General features: G+C 40.6%; 1 protein-coding gene across 2 annotated transcripts; it reads left to right on the top strand.

Moving 5' to 3' along the window:
- Positions 1-249: 249 nt before the first annotated feature.
- On the top strand, positions 250-17,442 carry ltn1 (listerin E3 ubiquitin protein ligase 1). Of its 2 annotated transcripts, none has more exons than XM_061803873.1 (32): positions 250-548; positions 764-970; positions 1,768-1,866; positions 2,428-2,658; positions 2,732-2,784; positions 2,863-3,043; positions 3,255-3,428; positions 4,021-4,211; positions 5,301-5,448; positions 5,539-5,784; positions 5,862-6,158; positions 6,239-6,457; positions 7,524-7,565; positions 7,655-7,844; positions 8,060-8,299; positions 8,377-8,530; positions 9,182-9,332; positions 9,412-9,622; positions 9,715-9,865; positions 10,836-10,949; positions 11,051-11,178; positions 11,261-11,396; positions 11,721-11,865; positions 11,942-12,155; positions 13,318-13,555; positions 13,779-13,856; positions 13,933-14,119; positions 14,525-14,690; positions 14,765-14,985; positions 15,640-15,834; positions 16,326-16,493; positions 16,838-17,442. In XM_061803873.1, exons 1-32 carry the CDS (start codon positions 507-509, stop codon positions 16,898-16,900), a joined length of 5,280 nt encoding a protein of 1,759 aa, XP_061659857.1. In that variant the 5' UTR covers positions 250-506; the 3' UTR covers positions 16,901-17,442. The 2 variants fall into 2 exon arrangements, with proteins under 2 accessions (XP_061659857.1, XP_061659856.1); XM_061803872.1 differs by having other exon boundaries at positions 251-548; positions 9,709-9,865.
- Positions 17,443-22,369: the final 4,927 nt, after the last annotated feature.

Here is a 22,369-nt window from a genome sequence, read left to right as displayed (position 1 = left end):
GTCATAGCTTTTGGAATTGTTGATGAGTGCGCGAAGTCATGCAATCAGTGTATTAACGTAAGTGATTATAAATAGTATCATTAGGTAATTTGAGCACATTTGTTTGCAAATTGTGTATCAAACTAGTAGCCCGACGCACAGTTTCCTAAGAAGTGACGTAAACTATGACTCAAGTGAGTCGATTAAGCGGAAGTGAATCATGCCCGGTCAAGAAGCGCATTTCAGTTTAAAAGCAATGGTGTCATTTACGCAAAAAAAAAACGAACACATTAAATTCCGCTGGATTGTGGGTTGATAAATTTTAGATGTAGTCATGTCTACCAGGCTGAAAATGATACTTTACATATCAGAAACAGCTTGAATGCAGTAGGAAATGACTCAGTTTTATTTGGAAGATATTTTCAGGCACCGTAAATTTCCGTTTCCTGAAATATAATATGATGCGGCTCACGGTACTCTTGAACTTTAAGTTGTTTTAAACAAAGATTAACACATTTTTAGTACACATGGGTGGCAAAAATAAGCAGAGAACTAAAGGAAACGTTCGGGTAAGTATCAGTTACCCGTCACTGTGTTTACGTTCCCATAACTTCATGTTAGAAGCTAATGCTACGTCGAGTTGTAAAATCTGCATGGATGAAGAAATCATTTTGTCACATGTCTGTTTACGTGTGCGCAAGTGTTCAGTGCACCATCGTCCAAATTTACCTTACGACTACTGTCCGTAGTTTGAGTTTCTTGTGTTCCCCTGTCCATGCTGCAGCCGTCCAGTAGTGGCCGGGCAGCCGAGGTGTTGACCCGGGAAGGAGGCGCAATCCCGGGTTTCGTCGGTTTTGATACAACTGTTTCCTCGGAGTTGAGCTACGTGCCTGCGTTCCATGGTGCAGAGGAACTTGACAGTCTGGTCGATGCAGACTTCAGACTGGTGCTCAGGAAACTATCCAAGAGAGATGTTGTCACTCGACTGAAAGTAAGTTTAAGTCACCTATTGTAAATACCGAAAAGAGAACTTACAAGTTTGACGTCATGTATAGACCACAGAAATTAAAATAATATCATACAATAACAAATGGCTTTTGGTGCTAAAATGGTGGTTAAAATGGCAGAATAGTGCTTCGTACTAATGCCTCACAGCTATGAGGTTTAGGGTTCGAAATTTGCATGTTCTCGCAATGCTTGCACATTCCGAAAACATGCATGTTATGGTTATTTGAAGAGTTAACATTTTTTATACCCTGTGATTGAGTGGCGAGTCCTGGGTGCACCCCAGCTTTCACCCCATTAAAGCCGAGACTATCCAATTTACCTGTGACACTAATGAGAGCAATCAGCATAGAAAATGGATAAATGGTGGTCAAAATGGTAGCCCGGTTGTGGCCTTGTATTTCACACACCTCATATATGCCTGATATAGCTGATGCTTAGAGTTTGAATCGCAGTTACGGCCGTCCTTGGTGGAATTTTTGCATGCTGTCCCCTGCTTATGTGTTTTTCTTTCTGTCAATATTTAAGATTCCTTTAACAGTCTGAAACATGCATGTTAAATCAATTGTTTATAGGTGTAATTGTGAATATGAATGGCTGTCGGTGTATCTCAATGTGCCTTTTGATTGATTCCTGACCAGTGGACTCAAACATTCAATTGGGCTATGATTCACCTCTTCTGCCACCCCAATAGTACCCAAAATGAATGGATGCTGGTGAAAATATATGTGCAAGGTTCTCAACTAATAGAGTTGGATGTGCGTACTTTTTTTCTTTGTCCAGGCTGTGCAGGACTTTGGATCCATGTGTCAGGAGCGTGATGCTGAAGATGTTAAGGGCGTCCTTCCGTATTGGCCTAGGATTTACTGCAAGATATCAGTGGTGAGCCACTCATCCTGGATCATAATTTGAGACTTTTCAAACATTTACCTTCTTTTCCCACCGCGCTAAAACCATTGCGCCAAACCCCCACCCTTCCAGACCCCAGAGGTCTGACACAGACAACCACATCCCTACACGCTCATTACACTATTAACTGGACTTTTCACTATGCCACTTTAATATCCTGTTTGCACTGCATTTGCATTATAACTGTAAGTAATGTAGCATTTCCAAGCAGTTATTTATATTTGCACTGAACACTATAAATATTATACTTGATCCTTTCTCTATTTCACTCTTCTATATGATTGTAATTTTTGTTGAGTTAGTTTTCTGCTAAATGATTTTCATCATCTTTAGCTTATGTTATTCTTAAACTATGTACAATTTAAGGGGGTATATTAAAAATTAAATACAACTTCTACAGAAATGAAAATTACATCTCTGAATCTTTATCACAACTGAGTGTTATTATTTTTGTAAAGACACAGTTGATGATGAAGGGACATGTGATCTAATATGTTGCCATTTAGTTTTTATTTCACCTGTTCTATTTTTTAGGACCATGATCGCCGCATCAGAGAGGCCACCCAGCTGGCCCTTGAGCAGCTGGTCCTGAAAGTGCGGCGAAGCTTGGCTCCCTTCCTGAAGAGCTTGATGGGCCACTGGATCCTGTCCCAATGCGACACCCACACACCCGCAGCCTCTGCCGCATGTCGAGCTTTCCAGGCCGCCTTCTCCACTGCCAAGCAGCCGGAAGCCCTCAGCTTTTGCAGAGATGAGATCCTTAATGTGAGTAGTAATGGTGCCCTACAAGGTGAAGGTTAATTTTGCTTGATATTTTTAAAACATTGTCATACTGCAGGTACTTCAAGATATTTTATTAAAGGATACTGCAGACACACTCAGTGATCCCCAGTAAGTTATCCTTAGTCATCTTAATTTAGGTTCTGTTTCATGTTAACTCCCAAATTTCACAACATTTTTTTCTTCCAGAACCCAGACTGAAGAGGAGCGAGAAGCCAAATATATCCGTATGCTGACCAGCTCGCTGCTAGGGGTAAAGAGACTGCTCTCCTTGCTACCCCAGACTGACATAGCCGCCACGGAGCACAGATTAGTTAATTTTGTCAGCCCTGCAAAATTCTGGAAGTACAGCAGACACAAGGCACCGCAGGTACTGGTGTTGTATTGGTGTTTATTTAAAATAAATACATTAATTTAAAAAAAATGAGGAAAATTATGTGTGCGCGCGCATGTCAGGAAGTTCAATAATAGTCTCGTGGTGCACAAAGCATTATATATCAGAATATTTTTCAGAGTGATCTTTCGTAATTGTGGTTTGTATAGAATTGGCCTTAGTACTGAGTAAAATTGCTTCTTCACAGATAAGAGGGGCTTTCTTTGAGCTGCTGTGCGCTTTGTGTGACATGACACCGGGCCTTGCGCAAAGTGAGGCAGCACGCCTCTGTCCAGCCGTTCTCCTCAGCATCGATGACACAGATCCACTGGTGCTGCCTGCTGTGTGGGAGGCTGTTCTTCATGTTGTGTCCTCTATACCTGTAAGTGGCTTTTTATGAGGACCTTTTGCTCTTGTATGCTTGATTTACACTGCATTTCCAAGTGACCATTTTTGATGCAATGCCGATAATTATTATTCATTGTGCACGGGACAAAATGGTAATAATGATACCTAAATAATTAGCTACAGTACATACCATTTGTTAACCTGTGGTAACTCTTCCAACACCTCATTTATGTAAATGAGGGCCTGTATGATAGGTAAATGTCATCAAATAGTGTATTTTGATTATGCCAAGTTTTGCATTGACAGGGTATATTTGATGTGTGTTTACACTGCACTCCCTTTGGCAGATATCTGTGAGCAAACATATGCGATTTTTATCCACCTTTGGAAGTGGCCTGATTCCATTTATGCTGTCATGACACATATCCAAATTGTGTTACTTGAGCAAAGAAATCAGAATTATTTCACTTAAACCATGGAGTGTAATTTAAGTCTTGGTGGGTCTTCTTGGGTCTTGAGCAAAGAAATCAAAATTATTTCACTTAAACCATGGAGTGTAATTTAAGTCTTGGTGGGTCTTCTTGGGTCTTCAAGGTTTCTCCCACGTTCATGTCTATCTATTGCAGGACTGTTGGACACATGTAAACTCAAAGAAAGGTTTCTTGCCAAAACTGTGGGCCCTATTAAAAGAAGGGGGCAAAGGCTTGGCTACAGCCCTCCATCCTAATCTGATGCCATTCCTCAGCAAACTACCTCAACAGGTCACCGACCCAGCCTTGGATTTTTACAGTGCTTTCTTCACCTCACTCATACTTGGGTAAGCATATATTTAACGTTTCAATTCCACATAACCGTGAACTCAAACTTTACTGTCACTCTGCTGGGCACACAGCCTATTAAGTTTTATTTTCAAGGAATTCTAATTATAACAAACTTATTAAAGCAAATCCTATGACTAAACAAGCAGACAAAAAAAAAAAAAAAACAAGCCGGTCGTATAGTGGTGGGACAAATAGTATCTAATGTTCATGTCAGTGGTATGAAATAGTCGATTTATAAATTGTACTGATTGTGTGGAATTGATTAAGGAATCATGTCTTGAAGTAAATGATGCCAGTGGGGTGTAGTATTTAGCTGTAATGAACAGAGAAACTGGTGATTCCCTTTCAACTTTTTGTTTACCCATCCAAGACCAATATGACATCAACTACCTGAGATGAGATACAGCAACGCTATAACAAAATCCCTCTAGGCAGCATTATTTTTGCAGAATGAAATACTAGAAAGGAAACAGTAGTTTAGAATGTTCAGCAAGAGATTCCAGTATCCATTGGGAAAAAAAAAAGTATAAAAATCATTATTAAAAAATATAGTTGTAGGAAAAAATAGTGGTGTTAATTTTTCTTATTGAAAATAGTTAGACAAGGCTTGAGGTGTTCTTGGAATGGGGAGAAGTGTTTCATATGTATTACAAGGCTGACTTAAAATGACAGTGCCCAGATCAATTGTCTGGACAAGATAATATACTGCAGCTTCTGGTCTTAATTCTGTCATCAGGGTCTCTGATAATCTTCACACTTTTGCACATAAGTCCTTATTTTAATAAGCACTGTGTTTGGCACATTTTTTGCCCTCTAAGCTGGGACTCCATTAGCAACGTTTAAAGGGTTTTTCCTTGCTCAAATCGAGGCAATTCTTCTCATAGGGATGCATGGCTTTGTCATACCTCCGACTGGCTGAAACAAACTCTTTTCTTGTGAAGTATTTACATGCTTCTTATTCTTCTTAAACATTCTCCATTCCTTTTAATAATATCATACATTCTCCATTTTTATAGTAATATAGAATATATGATTTGATTTCTAAAATTGAAATCCTGTGAACGCTTTCTGTCTTTGATGCTTAGTATTTCCAGTGACTGTGCAGCTAGTAGCCCCTCAGAAAGCGCCATTATTGTGAGAGCCACCGTAGAGTGCTTGAGGTTCTGCATGCTGCACCCTTCAGCAGAAGAGGAGAATCAGTGCAAAATCCGGACCATGCTTATTTCACAGCAGGTTAAAATTTGTTTAAATTTTTCTACCATGTAAAAAAATGTACTTTTTAAAAAATATTATAGCTGTTTGTCTTTGCTTTTCCTCTCTTAGCTTCTGCCGTTACTTGAGAGAGCTCTTGAAAGCACCACCCTTCAGAATGGTCCCCTATTCCTGTTGGTAACAGAAATGCTCATTTCCTGGGAGAAGAGGGCAGGCGGTGAATCTAAAGATCTCAAGGATATCTTTCAAGGAGTTGTGTCACACTTTTGGGAGGAGCTTGCCATTGTGTTTATGCGTCACGTAGACTGTGAGGAAGCGAATCCACAAGCTTTAGAGGGGATTGCTACCATGCTGCAGGTCGGTTTGCTCAATTATTGGCTCAAGACTCAGGCGCATTAATGCAGCTGAGCTCTCACGGTCTTCCATTCCTTCAGGTGATGCGCTATCCAGAGAGTGTCAACAGAAGGCACACTCTGAAGAAAAAGTCTGTCAAGATTAGTGTTGCCAAATCTGGAGATGGGGACAAGCCTGGCTCAGAAGGAGGCGAGGCAGTGAAGGTGGAGCTCACATCGGTTCACGTGTGCAGCTTCCCGCAGACGCCCCATTTTGAGGAAGTGGTCTGCCAGTTGGTGCAATTGTGCCTGGTGCATATGAACGAGAGAAGCTCTGAGAGACATCTTGTCTTCCTTTCGCATCTGCTGCAGTCTTTTCACACCCTCAATATCTTCACTGTAAGTATTTCATTTTCTTGTTTAATGAAATGTAACTGGGACACTAGCCAACAAATGCACTAAGACTTAATTTGTTTCAGACTTTGGTGGAATTGGATCAAAGTGTCAAAGATGGCTCCGAGCAGAGGATCGACAAGAGAGTGAACAATCCGGCCGTGCGCTTTCTTCTGGAGCGAGTGGTGCCATGGCTTGCCGACAAGGCACGAACAGACACTGAGCACCTAGTGGAGATGGTCTTCAGCTCATTGACTTGCTGCAGCCGTCAGGAGACCACCCGCATCCTTGACCACATCACCATGGTAACATCCAGTGTTTTCACTCTCTGGTCACTGTAATTTATCTCGGCTAACTTTGAGCGAGCGGTATCATTTCCAATATCTCTGGCCAAGGAGATATGACATAAAAACCAGTGTTTTTTTTTGTTTTGCTTTTTGTTTTTGAGTAACTGTGCACATTTTAAAAACTTATTTGCCATGTTTTAATAGTTCTTATACATTGCTTTCATAAGTGTTATATTCCCAAGTACGTCGTTCACCTTTTCTATCAATTTTATTAGTTTTTTTTCTTCAATTTGCTAATAGAGTTGAACCTTTTCTGGAAATTACTATCTTCATAAATTTAGAGGCCCCGTAGCTCAGTGGTTAGAGCACTGGTTTGGTAAACCAGGGGTTGTGGGTTCGTATCCCATTGGGGCCTCCACTCCCTGAGAAGGGTTGCGTCAAAAGCAAAAGCAAGCAGAAACTGTTGCATCTGTTTGTGTGTACATTATAAATAGGACTTCTTTTTCACTATAATACAGATGTATATCTTGTATGTACAAAGACACACTGACATTCACAGTCTTTTACTTGAAAACAAACTTCAAACGTATCCCACTGGGGCCTCCACTCCCTGAGAAGGGTTGCGTCAGGAAGGGCATCCGGCGTAAAAATTGTGCTAAACATATATATGCGTTCATCTGAGATGACACGCTATGGCGACCCCGCGAGGGACAAGCCGAAAGAAACACACTATCTTCATAAATGTATTTTCTACTTGAAGACTGGGAGTGTGGAGGTACAGTCTCCTCCAAAGGTAGTGGAACAGCAAGGTCAATTGCTTTGTTTTTGTTGTACAAAGCCAAATGTCTTATACAACAGAAACAAAGGAGTTGCTCTTCAAATACCTTTGAAGGGCATGCAGAACTTTATTACTATTTGGTATATAGTCAAGTAATAAATTGCTTCAGGCATGTCTTTATTCGTACAAATATTTTTGTGCTAATTGATTGCATTTATAAGGAACAAATGAATTTAATGAAATATATTTTTTATTGGGAGGATGTAGTCTCTGGTGTAACAGTCTCCAATGTGTCGTTCTTTACAGCTGGAGCTACGCAGTGGAATTACTTTGCAAATCATCCAGAGGGTATGGGTAATTTTGCTCACGCGTGCTATGGTGGGAATTGGGCTTTGCCGCATCATATAAGGGCGATTTATGCTTATCTTCCCGACCAGGCATGTGCTGACCAAAACACAGTCTCAAGTTGTAGAGACTGGCTCAAAGGTTCTGTTCTGGGCGAGCGTCTCCTTGTTTTAACCCAGGAACTTTGCAAGGACAAACCCAGGTGCACCAGCTCTCCCTCTTCTAGCAGTCACCTCAGTTGGACACTCATCAGCCTGGTTCTCTCACAGCACCACAACAATGGTACCTAAATGACTGTATTTTTGCTGACATTGGATTTGTTACTCTATCCATCAGAGATGGCAAAAGTGCCCACACGCTTTACTTTTGTTAGTATGTGAGTACTTATGCCAAAAAAAGCAAAAGTTTTGATGCAGCTCCTTTTAAATAAGTCCAAGTCAATTACAGACATCAGAAAAATCCTTACTGACCATTTGGATTTTATTTCCACACACCAGAGCCTCTGATAGGGGAGATGTACATGGAGAAGATGTTAGAGAAGCTGCATGCAACGCTTTCCGAGACCAAGAGTCTGTCAGACGCAGGCAACATTGAGCCGCTGGTCTCCTTCATCTGCGATGTGGCCTCCACCTTCTTCTCATCGGTGCAAAACTGCCTTCTACTTCCTTCTGCTGAGGAACTCCTGCTCACTGTCTTCCAGCTCATCGCCCAAGATCAAACGCATACTTACCTGTCAGGTAGGGCCTTGCGACATGCCACACTGACATGAAAAATTTTGCTACAGAGTTAATGTGTATTGCTCTTTCCTTGACAGACTCCCTGTTAGATAAAATGGGGAAGGTGTGTGTCGCCGGGGTCCAGTCGTTGGTCCAACACTCTCACTATGAGTTGGTTGAAGGTGGTTTCCTGCACAGTGCTGCCCTTTGGGTGCAGAGCAGACTACTCACTGTGTCTCTGGATATCAAAAGGTACGCAAACTTTCGCAATCAAACCCCATGATTTTGCTATTCAGTGACTAAAGTATTTCAAGATATAGAAAATGTAAAAAGATTCCACTAATTTCAAGCTGAATATCTGATGCAATTTAACAGCATCTGACCAGATGAAATTGAAGCAGATCCAGATAAAACGTTCACTTTGCAGCATACACCTAAATTTCATTTGTCGTGGACAAGATTTCAATGAGAAATAATTTACAATAATAATGATGTTGATATGATATTGTTGGGAATATGCAAATCGAAACAGATGAATTTTGAGTCTGTGTTTGGGGAAAAAAAAACTAAGGAGGATCTGAATCCCTTCTATGCTGGAACAGTTTTACTGTCACAGTGAAGTTTTTAAGATGCTGATGTGGTTTCTTTGTATTTTAATGGATATTTATCGAGATCTGAATCAATCAGTCAAACAGAACAAGATTTTTTGAAGGGGGTGATAAAGGAAGACAAAAGACAAAGTAAAAAGTAAGATGTAATTACTATAAATAAAAACCAAAGAGGTTGATCCATTGAAAACTAAAGACTTTTGGGGGGCAGACTTTTATTCTGAGATTCTTGTCTCAGCATAGGTGGCTTAGTTCTGATTCTTTGTAAATGACTTTCATTTAATTCCTCATTTAGTTTGCAGTATTTAGTTCTGGCTGTTGAAAGCATAGTGGAGACAATCACTTCTGTCTGCGGTCACGACTCTGCCGTTCTTACCCAATTCTTTACCCACCTGATGCCCAGTGATACTGGATGGACAAAACTCCGACAGGACCTGCCTTCACATGTAAGACACCCAACGCTAGCCTCACTGAGGCTATGTAATAGTTGCATATTCATCTTCATGCTGATTTCTCCATCTGCAGTGGGTCAAGATACCTTTGCTAGCCGGCCGTTTCAGGGGTGTTTGCGAAATGTCCTGCGAGGACACGTGGAAACTAAAAATGCCCAACGTCTTACCGGCACATTTATCCACATGTGCCCTGCTGGGGAAGGTGACTCTTGCTCATTCACCTTTAAATTGTAATCAAAAGAGCGACAAGTGCAAGCCACAGATGACAAATATAAGGAACACAGGTACACATGCACAAGAGGATTCCTCCCCCCCCAATCATACACATTATTTAATGTGTTTTCTTAATGTGATTACGTCCTTGTGTCAGTTGCAGAGTTGCTGTATACACTACAGTGGTGTAAGGAGGTGGAGTATGCCCCCACTATTGTGTCCAGCTATCACAGGCTACTCACTGACTGGAGCCTGTCAGGGGGTCTGCATGACTTGGTTACAACCACAGATTTGCTGGAGACCCTCTATTCAAGGTCAGGGTCATTCAATGGTTTGTGTAAATACTTTTGAAGGATGAATACATTGAATGTATTTCTTGAAAAAATAATGTTCTGGAGACTTGTTTGTAAGGGGTAGAACATCCTTAGATCACCAACTTTAATGTGTGGACCAACCTGGCTCTAAGTCCATTGTTTCTTTCGGCTTGTCCCTTTCGGGGTCGCCACAGCGTGTCATCTCAGATGAACGCACATATATGTTTGGCACATTTTTTACGCCGGATGCCCTTCCTGACGCAACCCTTCTCAGGGAGTGGAGGCCCCAGTGGGATACGAACCCACAACCCCTGGTTTACCAAACCAGTACTCTAATCACTGAGCTACGGGGCCTCTAAGTCCATTGTACAAGCCGTTTATCCTCACAAGGATGGTTGTTTACGCATTATGGATGTTACAAATATAGAAATTCTTATTGCATTTTTTCAAGTATGTACCTTTGAGGAAGACACTTCACAAACACTTAAGATGTTCAACAGGGACCACAAATAAATAATGATTTAATTAATTAAATAATTCATTAAGGAGTCACTGTGAATAAATACATTTTACTATTTCAAATTACGAAAAGGTTGAGGAGTTAAAAAAAAAAAAGTGTTCCTGCCTTGTGATTTACACTTAGTTAAATGTAATTACATTGAATCAGGAAGTTGTATGAAGCAAAATGGCTATTCTCTGATGATAATTTCATCCATGTCAAAAAGCTTCTGAGATTAGCTATGGTATTTATTGTACTTCACTTTCGGGGTAGTCAAAGAGCAGTATGGTTATTCCTTAATGCGTCTTTAGGGGCAGGCCCTTACAGACATTGTAAATAAGTTCTTATGCATACATATATACTTATGTAAACTGTATTCTTATACATATAAGGATATACTAGTTCTTATAAATACTTACGGTACACTGTATTCTAATACATATAATGATATACTACAATAAAACCCTTTAGATCATTTGAGCTTGGTGGTCTGTGGTCTCTGACGCTGGAAAACTACATTCAGACTCATAACCTGGCAGTCACTCACGGGATGACTCTAAGAAAGCTGTATCGCACTGTAGATAGGTCAGTGACAATTTTCCTATGCTCATGAATACCTTTTTAATGCCATGTGGCCTAGAGCTGTGAGGAATAATTTGTATTTTGATTGTATTTTCTTGTATCAGTTTGTTACCAGTGTCACCAAGTAAACTGAGCACGCTCCAGGTGCTCTGCCCCACCATGACCCAGGAAGAGCAACAAACACTCGTTGCCCTGGCCACTGCAGGAATCATCAACTGGGAAGAGGATGACAGTAAAAAGGCTTACCACTATACATAAGTCTCACCTCAATTTAGTCAAAAAATAATGGTAAAAACAACACTCTTGTGTTTCAGATGTGTACGGGTGTGTGGCAGTGCTGCTCTGTTGTTTGCAAGCTGACACACAAGTCGAGGATGAGGTGGTGCTGGCGGTTCTGTCCACTTTAATGGAGTGGAGGATCCGCAAGGAAGATTGGTTCCTTTTTGGCAGGTGAGGCCACTGTATGTAGTCATAAGCCACAACATTGTGTACACTTGCATAGATGCTTTTACACTTGAGATTAAATACTGCTCACTAACTGGAGCCATTTTAACTGACAATTGAAAACCATTATTCTACACATTGTTCAGTCCTGACGGTCCTTTTGATCCGATAGCCATCTTGTTGAGGTTTCCCTGTACTTAAATGTATTAGATTAATACATCAAAATTGATCATTATTCTAAAAATATATTTTTCAATGCAGTTCTATGTATTTTAAAGTCGATTAAAAAAAGTGTCCAGTGAATCTTTCTCTAAATACTGTGTTTGTCAGTGACCTGTCTGAAGCAACTACACAACAGCTGAACCTGACAGTGGAACTGATGCGCTTTCTGTCCTGGCTAGCGACACACTGTCCGACAATTCTCGGAAATAGCCAGTGGGATTTCTTACTCTGTGCAATGTTAGCCTGGTTAGAGGTGAGTGTCCCTTGCCACTCGTTTGCCTCCCTCTCTATACATTCGCTTGTCATCCCCTCTATCGTTTTAATCCCAGGTGACCAGCGAGAACGTGAACAGCCTCTGGAATCCATGGGTACAGCTGTTTGTATGCGACAGCGCTGCTTTGATTGTGAACCTGAGCCAGTTTTTTGCAACATTGCCGTCTGAGATCCAGGAGAAGTTGCCGTCAGAACTGGTAGTGGAATGGCAAGACTTTTTTGTGGATGGAATCTACAACCTGCTGTTACCTATGCCTCTCAAGATCACAGGTACGCGTTAGGTATTGATTAATTGGCAAGTTTAATGCAACAGTGGTCTACATCCATGGAAATGACTGCTGCAAGAGGAAACTACATTGGTACACTGCCCCAACTAAAAAGTTGTGAGCTGTTGGTTGCTGAGTGAATGCGGGTGGGGGAGAGACATAGTCAACAAAGCACTTTACACAGTTTATTGAATGGGACAAACCTTCAAACACTCAAATATAAAGTGAGAATACTCACAAGGAGCATGACGCAGACTCTTTCACTGCAGTAACCATGTGGTAAATGGCCAACCCGACTGACTGTTCCTGTTGTTACTCATCCTTTGAAGGACTACATAAAATACTCTTGTGCCTGTCCATGTGGCCATCTCACTTTCTGTTTATTTCTTTACAGTCTCCCATTTGGTTTTCACATTTGTTTGATATTAAAAAAGTGTATTTTGCCATCTGGAAAGATTGAACAAATGTGAATTATAAGTATGACCTGAATTTCTATGGTATTGAATTATTTGTCTGCTACAGGCCACAAACAACCCTTGCTGCTCCCATTCTCAATAGACAATTTACTCTTCAAAGAACCTAGCATGCATCTTTTGGGAATGTCGGGGGAAGCCCACCCACTTAAGCACATGGAGACATGCGAACCAACTCCACATATCCACACAGACTAGCTATAAGGTTCAGTCCAAAAATATTTTTACATTTCTTTTCACATGGCATAAGAGTAAGAATTATAAGTATTTTTAAAACTGTACTTATTAAAAATTACATTCTGTTTTAAAGAGAGAATAAATGACTGTTAATACGACATACTATTGGAACCGATATGAAACATGAACTTCCTGTTTCTCCTCCAACTTGCTTGAGCAGCAAACTCGTGGGGCTTGAGTTACTTGCACTGCTGTCTGCTGGTTTCACAGTGAAATCCACTGTACCACTGGCTTCACACTTTTTAAAATAAGTTCCACAGTAACATAAAAAATTAGTAACTTTACAATTCCAGTCTGTGTTATTTTAAATTGACATCTTTCTCATGCTTCTTACTTTGTAATAAGGAAGGCACATTTTACAATTTTGTGCAGTAGATGTGTTAAAACATGCATGTATGTCACAGTCTTGCTTTAATTGCTTCCGGCTCTTCCATCGGTTATCTTGTCTAAGTGCAGATACCTTCAAAGAACCCGATGACCCAGTCTTTCCTCTGGCGGTGCTGCAGTCGGTCGGTGTGGCTTTGACCTACGCACCCGTGCAGCAGCTGAACCAGAACTCCCTGCCGGCAAAATTTGTTGCAGACCAGAAGACCAACCTGCCGCAACCTCTTCAAACGCTTCTCAACACCTTCTGTCCTCTGCTGGTCTTCAAGGCCCGACCGCTTCAAGTGACAGTCTACCACTTGTTGGCAAAGTAAGACTTTGAGCATATCTACACAGGCTTTCATTGTATGTACTACATAAACATATGTATGTGTAATATTTTCTTCGACCAATGAAATTTATGTACAGTATTTTGATACATGTTTTATTTATTTTTTGCTAGCCAATCACTTGATACAGTCCTAAATATGGCATATGCCGGTTAACCTGAAGAGAGTATGAGTGTTAAAAGATATCCCACCTTGTCAATCCAGGGTCATGCCTCAGTTGCCTGAATGTGACAGATCAGAAGATGGCAGCAAGTCTGAAGATGAGGATGACGAGCCGAGCCTGTAAGTCCAAAATTATCCCTTAAAATAATTTGAACCAAACGAGGAAGAATCTTTTGTGTTCCTGTGTTTTGTTAAGCTCTCCTCCGCCGGCTTTGATGACTGTGCTGTCAACCTGCGAGGAGTTGTGTGACAGCATCTTGGCAGCGCTTCAAGTCGGAGAGTTTGCGGTGGTTTCGCCTCATAGCCTGGAGTACTCGTGCATTCTGGGCTACCTGCTGGCCTGGAAGCTACTTCTCACCTTTTTCAGGTCATCACCCTCTCATGTGAGTCCTGTTTATTGCGTATTGTATGTATATCATGGCAGATATGCGACAAAACCCACCTGCAAAAGGAGAAAATTTGAGATATAGAAAGATCTTATCAGAACAGCTCTATGGTAACAATTATTACTGGAGATTATGTTGGGATCTTCTTTGTGTCCTTTTGGTACTAATTACATTGCATCTCTTGTGGTAAACGTTAATGATGTGATAAAACGTAGTACTAAGATAAAGGCACGCAAGGCTTAATTCAAATTAGCCTGTGTACCGTAATAACCCATAAGAATGATCTGAGATATAGCATGGGGCGTGAACGACGACTTGGCATATAGTGACTGAGCACAATATTTGTGAATGAGTTTGTAAGTGGATGGGAGTTGATTGACCACTCTTCTGTTTCATCTTCAGCTACGTGCCCATTATGCTCACTATCTTAAGAAAACCAGCTCCCTCAGCAAGCTCCTTCTCCACCTCTTCAAACTGATGCCTGAGAATCCAATCTTTCCCAGCCAAGCAGCAGAAATGCGAGACTCCAAAACATTCTTCACAGAGAGTCTCAGTCTGGCAGTTGACAGTAAGAATACACTGCTACAATATCAGTCAGTGGCGACAGAAAGGGCAACCAATTTATCTTTCCCGTGCCCACAGAAAGGGATAACATTGAGTGGGAGCTGCCTCACTTGGCGTGCAACGTGTACTATGGCACGGTGCAAGACCTGCCCGCGATGGTGCGACTGTGGTGGAATAGTCAGGAAAAGCGTGTGAGTGGCACCGTGGAAAAGTTCACCACCAAGTACGTCAGTCCAGTTCTCTCAGCGCAGGAGATCTCGTCTGTCCACAGCAGCACACAAATGTTTGAAAGCATGACGGTGAGATTGTTTGGATATATTTTTTAATGGGATTTTGTTTTTTATTATTATTCCTGTGTTTATTGTTATTTAACACTCCATTGACATCAGCCTGCACCGGTGTCAAATTGGCCCTGTGAAAGTTTGCCATAAGTCCTTGATTTCTGTTCATAAATAGCCATTAAAATAAACATGACCTGATACAGGGGCAATTTTGTAATATGAAGTGGTAATTGCTAGGGTTCTCACACAGTCATATATAATAAAAAAAAATTCTAATTACATGATTTGATCATATATGGGGCTTTAATATTTCATTTTATATCATTTGTAGTGAACCAAGTTACCAAGTGGTGGGAATTGGTGACCTTTTCAGATAAAAATGTTTGTGATTCTTGTATTGTCATATGACAAAATTACATATTGATAAAAATGTATCTTTTATTAAAAAGGGATACCTTTACTATATTTCTAAGTTTGGATTTAAAAAAAAAAAAAAGGGGGGGGGGTCTTCAATACAGCTCTTGTATTGGGTCTCATGATTCTGACCGTGCTTGTGTACCTAATCTAGTATCCACTGAGTGTCAATAATTGGCATTCCGGGCTTTTTAAGCCATAATGGAGAATGGCGGCCTATGCTCATTGTAACTTCTGTCTGCTCCGAACCCCCACCAGGTGAAGGCGCGCTCTGCTGCACGGGAGGTGATTGCCACCTACTCGGTGGATGAGATATTCATCGAGCTGGTGATTCAACTGCCGCAGAGCCACCCTCTGGGCTCGGTCGTGGTCGAGAGCGGGAGGCGCGTGGGCGTCTCTGTGCAGCAGTGGAGGAACTGGATGCTGCAGCTCAGCACCTACCTCACACATCAGGTATTAACCCACATGGACTATATAGTGTTGTGACAGTGTCTTTTTCTGCCCATTTGCATTTTTTTTTGCATAGTTTCCCCACTTTATTGTTTAAGCTCATCAAACAATTGTAAATAACAGATAGATAACCCATGGAGCTTTGAATATTTTTTTTCACTAATCAATAAAATAACCATAAAAAACAGCATTTTGATTACTTAGTTTATCTTTGTCTATTTACATTCATTAGATGATGCTAAATATGAAAGTGGAGAAACTGTATCACCAAAAGATTTTGATTCAAATACTTTTTCATGCCGCTCTAAATACGCAAACCAGTAATGCGGGATACACAGGTACATCTCCCTATGTGGAGTTGCATACTTGAATAATCAGATAAGGTGTTAAAAATCAAGCATGTATGTACCCCGCTTCAGCATAAAGCTGCTCTTGTGTGTGAGTGTCACTTTAGTCACAGTATAGTCTGACAAACGGGCATTTAATGTGTTCAGAACGGCAGTATAATGGAGGGCCTGGCATTGTGGAAAAACAACGTGGACAAGCGTTTCGAGGGAATCGAGGATTGTATGATCTGCTTCTCTGTTATCCACGGCTCAAACTACTCACTGCCCAAGAAGGCTTGTCGCACTTGCAAGAAAAAATTTCACTCTGCGTGCTTGGTAAGTCATCGCCGTCGCGGTTATGTCACGTTGAACAGGAGAGAAGCGACAGAGTTGCATAGGATTTGACACAACCAAGGAAAACAGCCTACTTGAGCCACAGTGCATCGTCATTGAGAGACAGACATTTTCAGTCCTTTCGATTGGTCAAAAATTGGCTAAAAAGTAAATGAATAAATAATGCGCGCACAATTTGTGAAAAAATTATATTGACAAAAGTTAGATGTAGGTAGTTTTGGCCCAACACCAATATAAAAAAAAAAGTTTGTAATAGTTGAGGTAAAATGTCCTGCTGATCACTTTGTTTAATTTATGCTTTGCCATTTGTATTTCCCTCTCTGCAGTACAAATGGTTCACATCCAGCAACAAGTCCACTTGCCCACTGTGCAGAGAGACCTTCTTCTAATGTGCAGCCTGTGTGTTGCCACACTGCTTCAATCGATTCTGATTATCACAACTCGTTGAACCAACAGGCGGAAGTTCCTTTTCAGGCCCTTTTTGACCAAAGTGACAATCTGTTTGGCTGTTATTTTGTTTTTGCAGATTTATGGGTATGGAACAACGTCTTCAGACATTACACGATAACATTTGGATAATGAACACCAATCGATACATCTTTTTTTTTTAAACATAAGTAGATTTTGTTTTCCCAACAGTTGAGTTGCTTTTGCAGATTTAAAAGTAATCGTTGAACTGAATCATTTGACAACTGAAAAAAAGGCATGCAGTGTCCAGTGAAAGTTCATACATATTTTCCTAATATTTAGGAGCGTAAACATAATGTGACGTCCTTGCAGATCGAACAATTCACCTTTAGAGATGATTTGAATTTCCAAATGAAAACTGTACATCGCAAATATCCATCTTGAATAATGCGATCATCTCATTGTGTTTTTTTGCAACTGTAAATTACGCTGGACAAGACAATAAAGTACACTTGGGTGCTTATTCACTGAGTCCTTCAAATTTTAATTTCACATTCACACTTATCTCTTAAGTCAAGATGAACATGTTTCAGTCTTGAAATATCCTTAAGTTTGTACCTTAATTGTATCTCCAAGGTTTTTTTTTTTCCATTTGATGTTATTTTCCAGATTAAAAAGAAGTGTGCTACATTTTTTCCTTTGTTGCAGAGTCACAGTTGAAGTGTATATAGTGCAATGCAATTTAATCCATAATAGCAGTGAGTGCTGTTTTACAGTATAGTCTGTGCTTTTACATCCCCGTCTCCAAGTTTGCTTCAAGGACCACTAAAGTGCTCTAATGTATTACCACTGAACATTATTTTTTAAAAAATAGACATTTCTGTATTGCTGTAAGAATAAGACAGCTACAAGAATAAGAATATTAAACTTGAAAAACCATTGCTGATTTTTAACCCCAGCAAATGATGTCGTTTAGTAGAATCCAAATGATTTTGAGCAGAGCAGTGATTTGCACCTATGCTTCACAGTTGACGGTTCTCCATTTGAATCTTATCTTGGAGCTGGTTGAATGTGCTCCAAAACTGTTGTGGGTTTTTTCTGGGCACTTTAATTCCTCCCCACATTGCACATGTGCACACTTTGAACACGAACACTATTCTTTAATTTAGAGATTTTAGATAAAAATATTTTACATAAATTTTGCTTGATAAATTATTCATAATGTTTAAAATTATCCATCCATCTATTTTCTTTGCCGCTTATCCTCATGAGGCTTGCGAGGATTCCTGGAGCCTATCCCAGCTGTCAACAGGCAGGAGGCAGGGTACACCCTGAAATCGTTGCCAGCCAATTGCAGGGCACATAGATGCAGGCACGGTAAGAACATGCAAACTCCACACAGGCGGGTCCGGGATTGAACACGGGACCTCAGAACTGTGCGGCCAGTGCTTTACCAGCTGACCCACCGTGTTGCCTGTTTAAAATCAATTGTTCTAAAAGATAAAATCAATCATGGTTCCCAGCACTATTAACGCCTACCAGGATCAACAGAAGAATATAGACAAATGGTTAGATGTAGCAGTTTTTCTTTCTTTTTGTTTCACTATAAATATATCATGTGGTTATTGAGTGGGGGAAAAAAAGTTATCCTCATGTGTGTACTGTCACTACTGTCCTCTATGGGCTGCTTAAATTTGAATACTTTACCGCGCCAACGGAAGGTTTTGCTTGCATCGCAGTGGCTTCGACGTTATTAGTTATGACATGTTCCCCACAATTGATAAATTGGTGGCGCTCATTTTGCTCTGCCATCAACAGTGTGTGTGGGTGTGTGTGCACATTTGTAATTCATTATGAGCGTCCAAATTGTATCAATACAAACACCCAGCACCAATCATCATCCGCCCTTGACCTTTTTAATAGCCATTGATCTGTTTGCCTGCCATAAATATTTATATTCTTGCACTCTACACACACACACACACACACACACACACACACACACACAACAACACGCTTAGAGAGACAAGCTCCCATCTTCCCGCTCATTATCTACTTGATTAAACAGCACTGCAAATGTTTATGAACTGTATACAGTCTCGTACAGTCCAGCAATGGCGCATGCAGCCTTTTCCCTGTCGTGGCCGCACTCCAGTCGTTACCACAAGATGGCAGTATAACCACAACACTGTGTGGCATGCCTGCTTTGTGACGGATCGCGTTCATTAAAAGTCTCCGATTGCGGAAAAGGGAGGCACGCACTGATCCCTAAAGATGAAATTGTTTTGTGACCCATTTTTTTTTCATACGTTTAATTTTGAATGTCTTGTTACCTTTCGAGTACATTTCACCGTATGTGCATGGAAATAACAAGTACAGTCCAGTCAAACGTCTCTTAAACCATTTTAACAATATATGCTCACAATAATAATACCCACCTCATACATGCCTTATTTATATTTCCCCCCAAAAAGGAATCTATATACACACCTGTATCCTGCACTAAAGTGTGGATTTTTTTTTTTTTTTTTGAAGAATTGACTCTCATACAATGAAAAGTCAGTATACAGCTTATTTAACATCCGTCCACTTTCTTAGCAGCTTATCCTCACGAGGGTCGTGGGAGTGCTGGAGCCTATACCACCTGTCAACGGGCAGAAGGCGGTGTACACCCTGAACTGGTTGCCAGCCAATCACAGGGCATATAGAGACAGACTGCCGCACTCACAATCACACCTAGGGGCAATTTTAGAGTGTCCAATTAATGTTGCGTGTTTTGGGGATTTGGGAGGAAACCGGAGTGCCCGGAGAATATCTACGCAGGCACAGGGAGAATATGCAAACTCCACACAGGCAGGGCCAGGATCAAACCCTGGATCCTCAGTACTGTGAAGCCAACGTAGCTGAAGCACCGCGCCGCCGCTTATATAACAGTGTAAATTTATTGAAATGACTCAAAATACAACTATTAATGTCCAAACCACTGGCAACAAAAGTGAGTAGACCCCCTAAGTGAAAATGGCCACATTGAGCTCAGTGTCCCCAGTGTCATGTGACTCATTAGTATAAGTCTCCGGTGTGAAAAGGTAGCAGATGTGTTAAGTCTGGTGTTACAGCTCTTACGCACTCATCCTGAACTTCATGGCAAACAAATCCCTGAAGATCTGGATGAAAAAAAAAAAAAAAGGAATAGCTGCCAGCTCTGTGATGTCATCATGGAGTAGTGGAAGAGGATTCCAGAGATGCTGGAAAATAACGGTGGCTACACAAAATATTGACACTTTGGGCATGTTCAATTTGGGGTGTATGGGGATTAGCAATATAGAAAAAGGATGCATTTTGGGTAGTCAGATTGGGTTGATGGAAACAAGGTTTATAGGATAGTAAATTGCAAAGACTTTGTACATTTTTTAACATAAATACATCTGATACAAGGTGACAAAATCATTTTATTTTTCATTCATGTGGAGACAAATGAGATTTAGGATAATTGCTATACAAACGCTATCTCAATTAACTAAAGTAATGTATTTATCCTCTTGTGCCAATTAGCGCTCAACGAGCATTCAATCAGCCTGCGATCTGTTTGGTGTCTTTCCGCGTTATAACTGGCCAAGCTGGTTCTGGTCGAGTTCAACCTGGCCCTTGTGGTGTGTGCGTGTGTTTAAAAAAAAAAAAAAAATAGTATCCAAAATGACCCTTTCAATATCTTTTCTATTGACATAGATCCCACCCACTCACTTTATTTGCCTTTGTCCACTCTCCCTCTCACCTCGTTGATCTTTCACTGAGTGTCTCCTCGCTCACCCGTTATTGCATCGGTGTAATATTACACACTGTGCACAATCAATATCAGATTCTGAATGCAATACTGGGAATTTATCTGGTTCATTTATCCCAAGCCAAACGGAGTGTGCAAATAAATCATTGCCACTCTATCGGCACTGTTTCCCGCCCGTAGAATCAATGTTATTAGTTGTCGTTTGCATATTACAAATGTAATAAATAAAGATTATTGAGCAGTTTTGGCTTGTGCAGAAGCGAGCGGTAATATTATTGCCTGATCTGCTACACGTGAGATCTACTGTTATTACTCTTACAGGCCTTTTATGGGTTTTCTGTCAGCGCTGACATGTTTTAGTGGCAAACAGTGGGCAAGGTGAAGATGTTTAATTGTCTAGCTCATGAAAAATAGCAACTCAGTGAAGGAGGCATGATCACTTTGTCCTACAACAGTGACTCACAACTAATATGCCTTGAGAGATTATCGTGTGTTCTGAGGCAAATGATACAATGAGTTTTCAAAACTTCTGATTTACTACAAAATGAACCTTTTGTCATCAGTCAACACCAGCAATGTTTGGTGACTGGTAAAAACAACTTGATCCAGCACTTACCAATAATTTAACAGAAAAAATAGCTTTGTGTTCATGTCAACAAACAAACCCAGTTTTCACACAAAATTGAGACGGGATAGGATTCACTTTATCGCGACCACTTTCCTCCCTCGCCTGGATTATCATGATTTACTCGATATGGACGCAAAAAGACTTCCAATTGCCAAAACTAGTTCAACTTTTCGAATTTCAAACCATTCTCAAATATGATGAAAGCAGCTCTATCTAATGATGCAACTGAGTCTAATAACTAGCTGGACTTGTTGTGAATGCTGTTTTTGTGATCTTGTAAAAGAGGTTTTAATTGCAATGATGTCATCTGATTAATTGAAGATTTTGATTTCATTGTTTTTCAATGATCTTGATAACATTCAAACTCATGCTTAATGGGAGTCAGCGCACACCCGCCACCATTTAATGCCTCTTATTTACCCCGGGATCAACTTCAGCTGGTCTAGTAGGCTTTTCCAGGCGACACGGCGGAAGACCGGGTAGCAAATCCACCTCCTAGTTCTGAGGTCGGAACTTTAGATCCAGGTGCTGGGCTTCGTGTGTGGCATTTTCCTGACAAGAAGCGGTAAAAAAAAATGAACATTTTGTAGGCCTTTGCCTCCATTTTTGTTGTTGTGTTTGTCTTCTCATCGATAGCTCATAATTCCTTGAAACGTGTCTATGAACCGAGTTCTAAATGAAAAATAAGTTCCAAAGCATCATGCTTCACTGTTCACTTTGGGATTATGTTGGCTTCATTGGACCAAAACAAAATCTCCCAAGCACGTGGGAAAATATGTTATGTTAGACAGCTTGCATGTACTCCAACATTCAGCAATGATTTGCAACGTTCATACTGTAATTGGAGTAATACTAAAATTAAATTGGTTGAGAAGCAAATTTTCTTTCATTCTTTAATTAACGCAACAATCCTTTCAACATGTGTTTCAGGTGCATCAAGTACCCACCACATGACAGATAAAATAGCTCACAAAAAGTCTACTATTGATGGTTGAGTTGGACGACTCAAATGATTTTATGCTTTACCTTTTTTTTCCTTGA

Source organism: Syngnathoides biaculeatus, chromosome 18 (assembly GCF_019802595.1).
Source record: "Syngnathoides biaculeatus isolate LvHL_M chromosome 18, ASM1980259v1, whole genome shotgun sequence".
Lineage (NCBI taxonomy): Eukaryota > Metazoa > Chordata > Actinopteri > Syngnathiformes > Syngnathidae > Syngnathoides > Syngnathoides biaculeatus.
The sequence above is the reverse complement of the archived record's forward strand: the minus strand, read 5'-3'. Positions and strand labels throughout refer to the sequence as shown.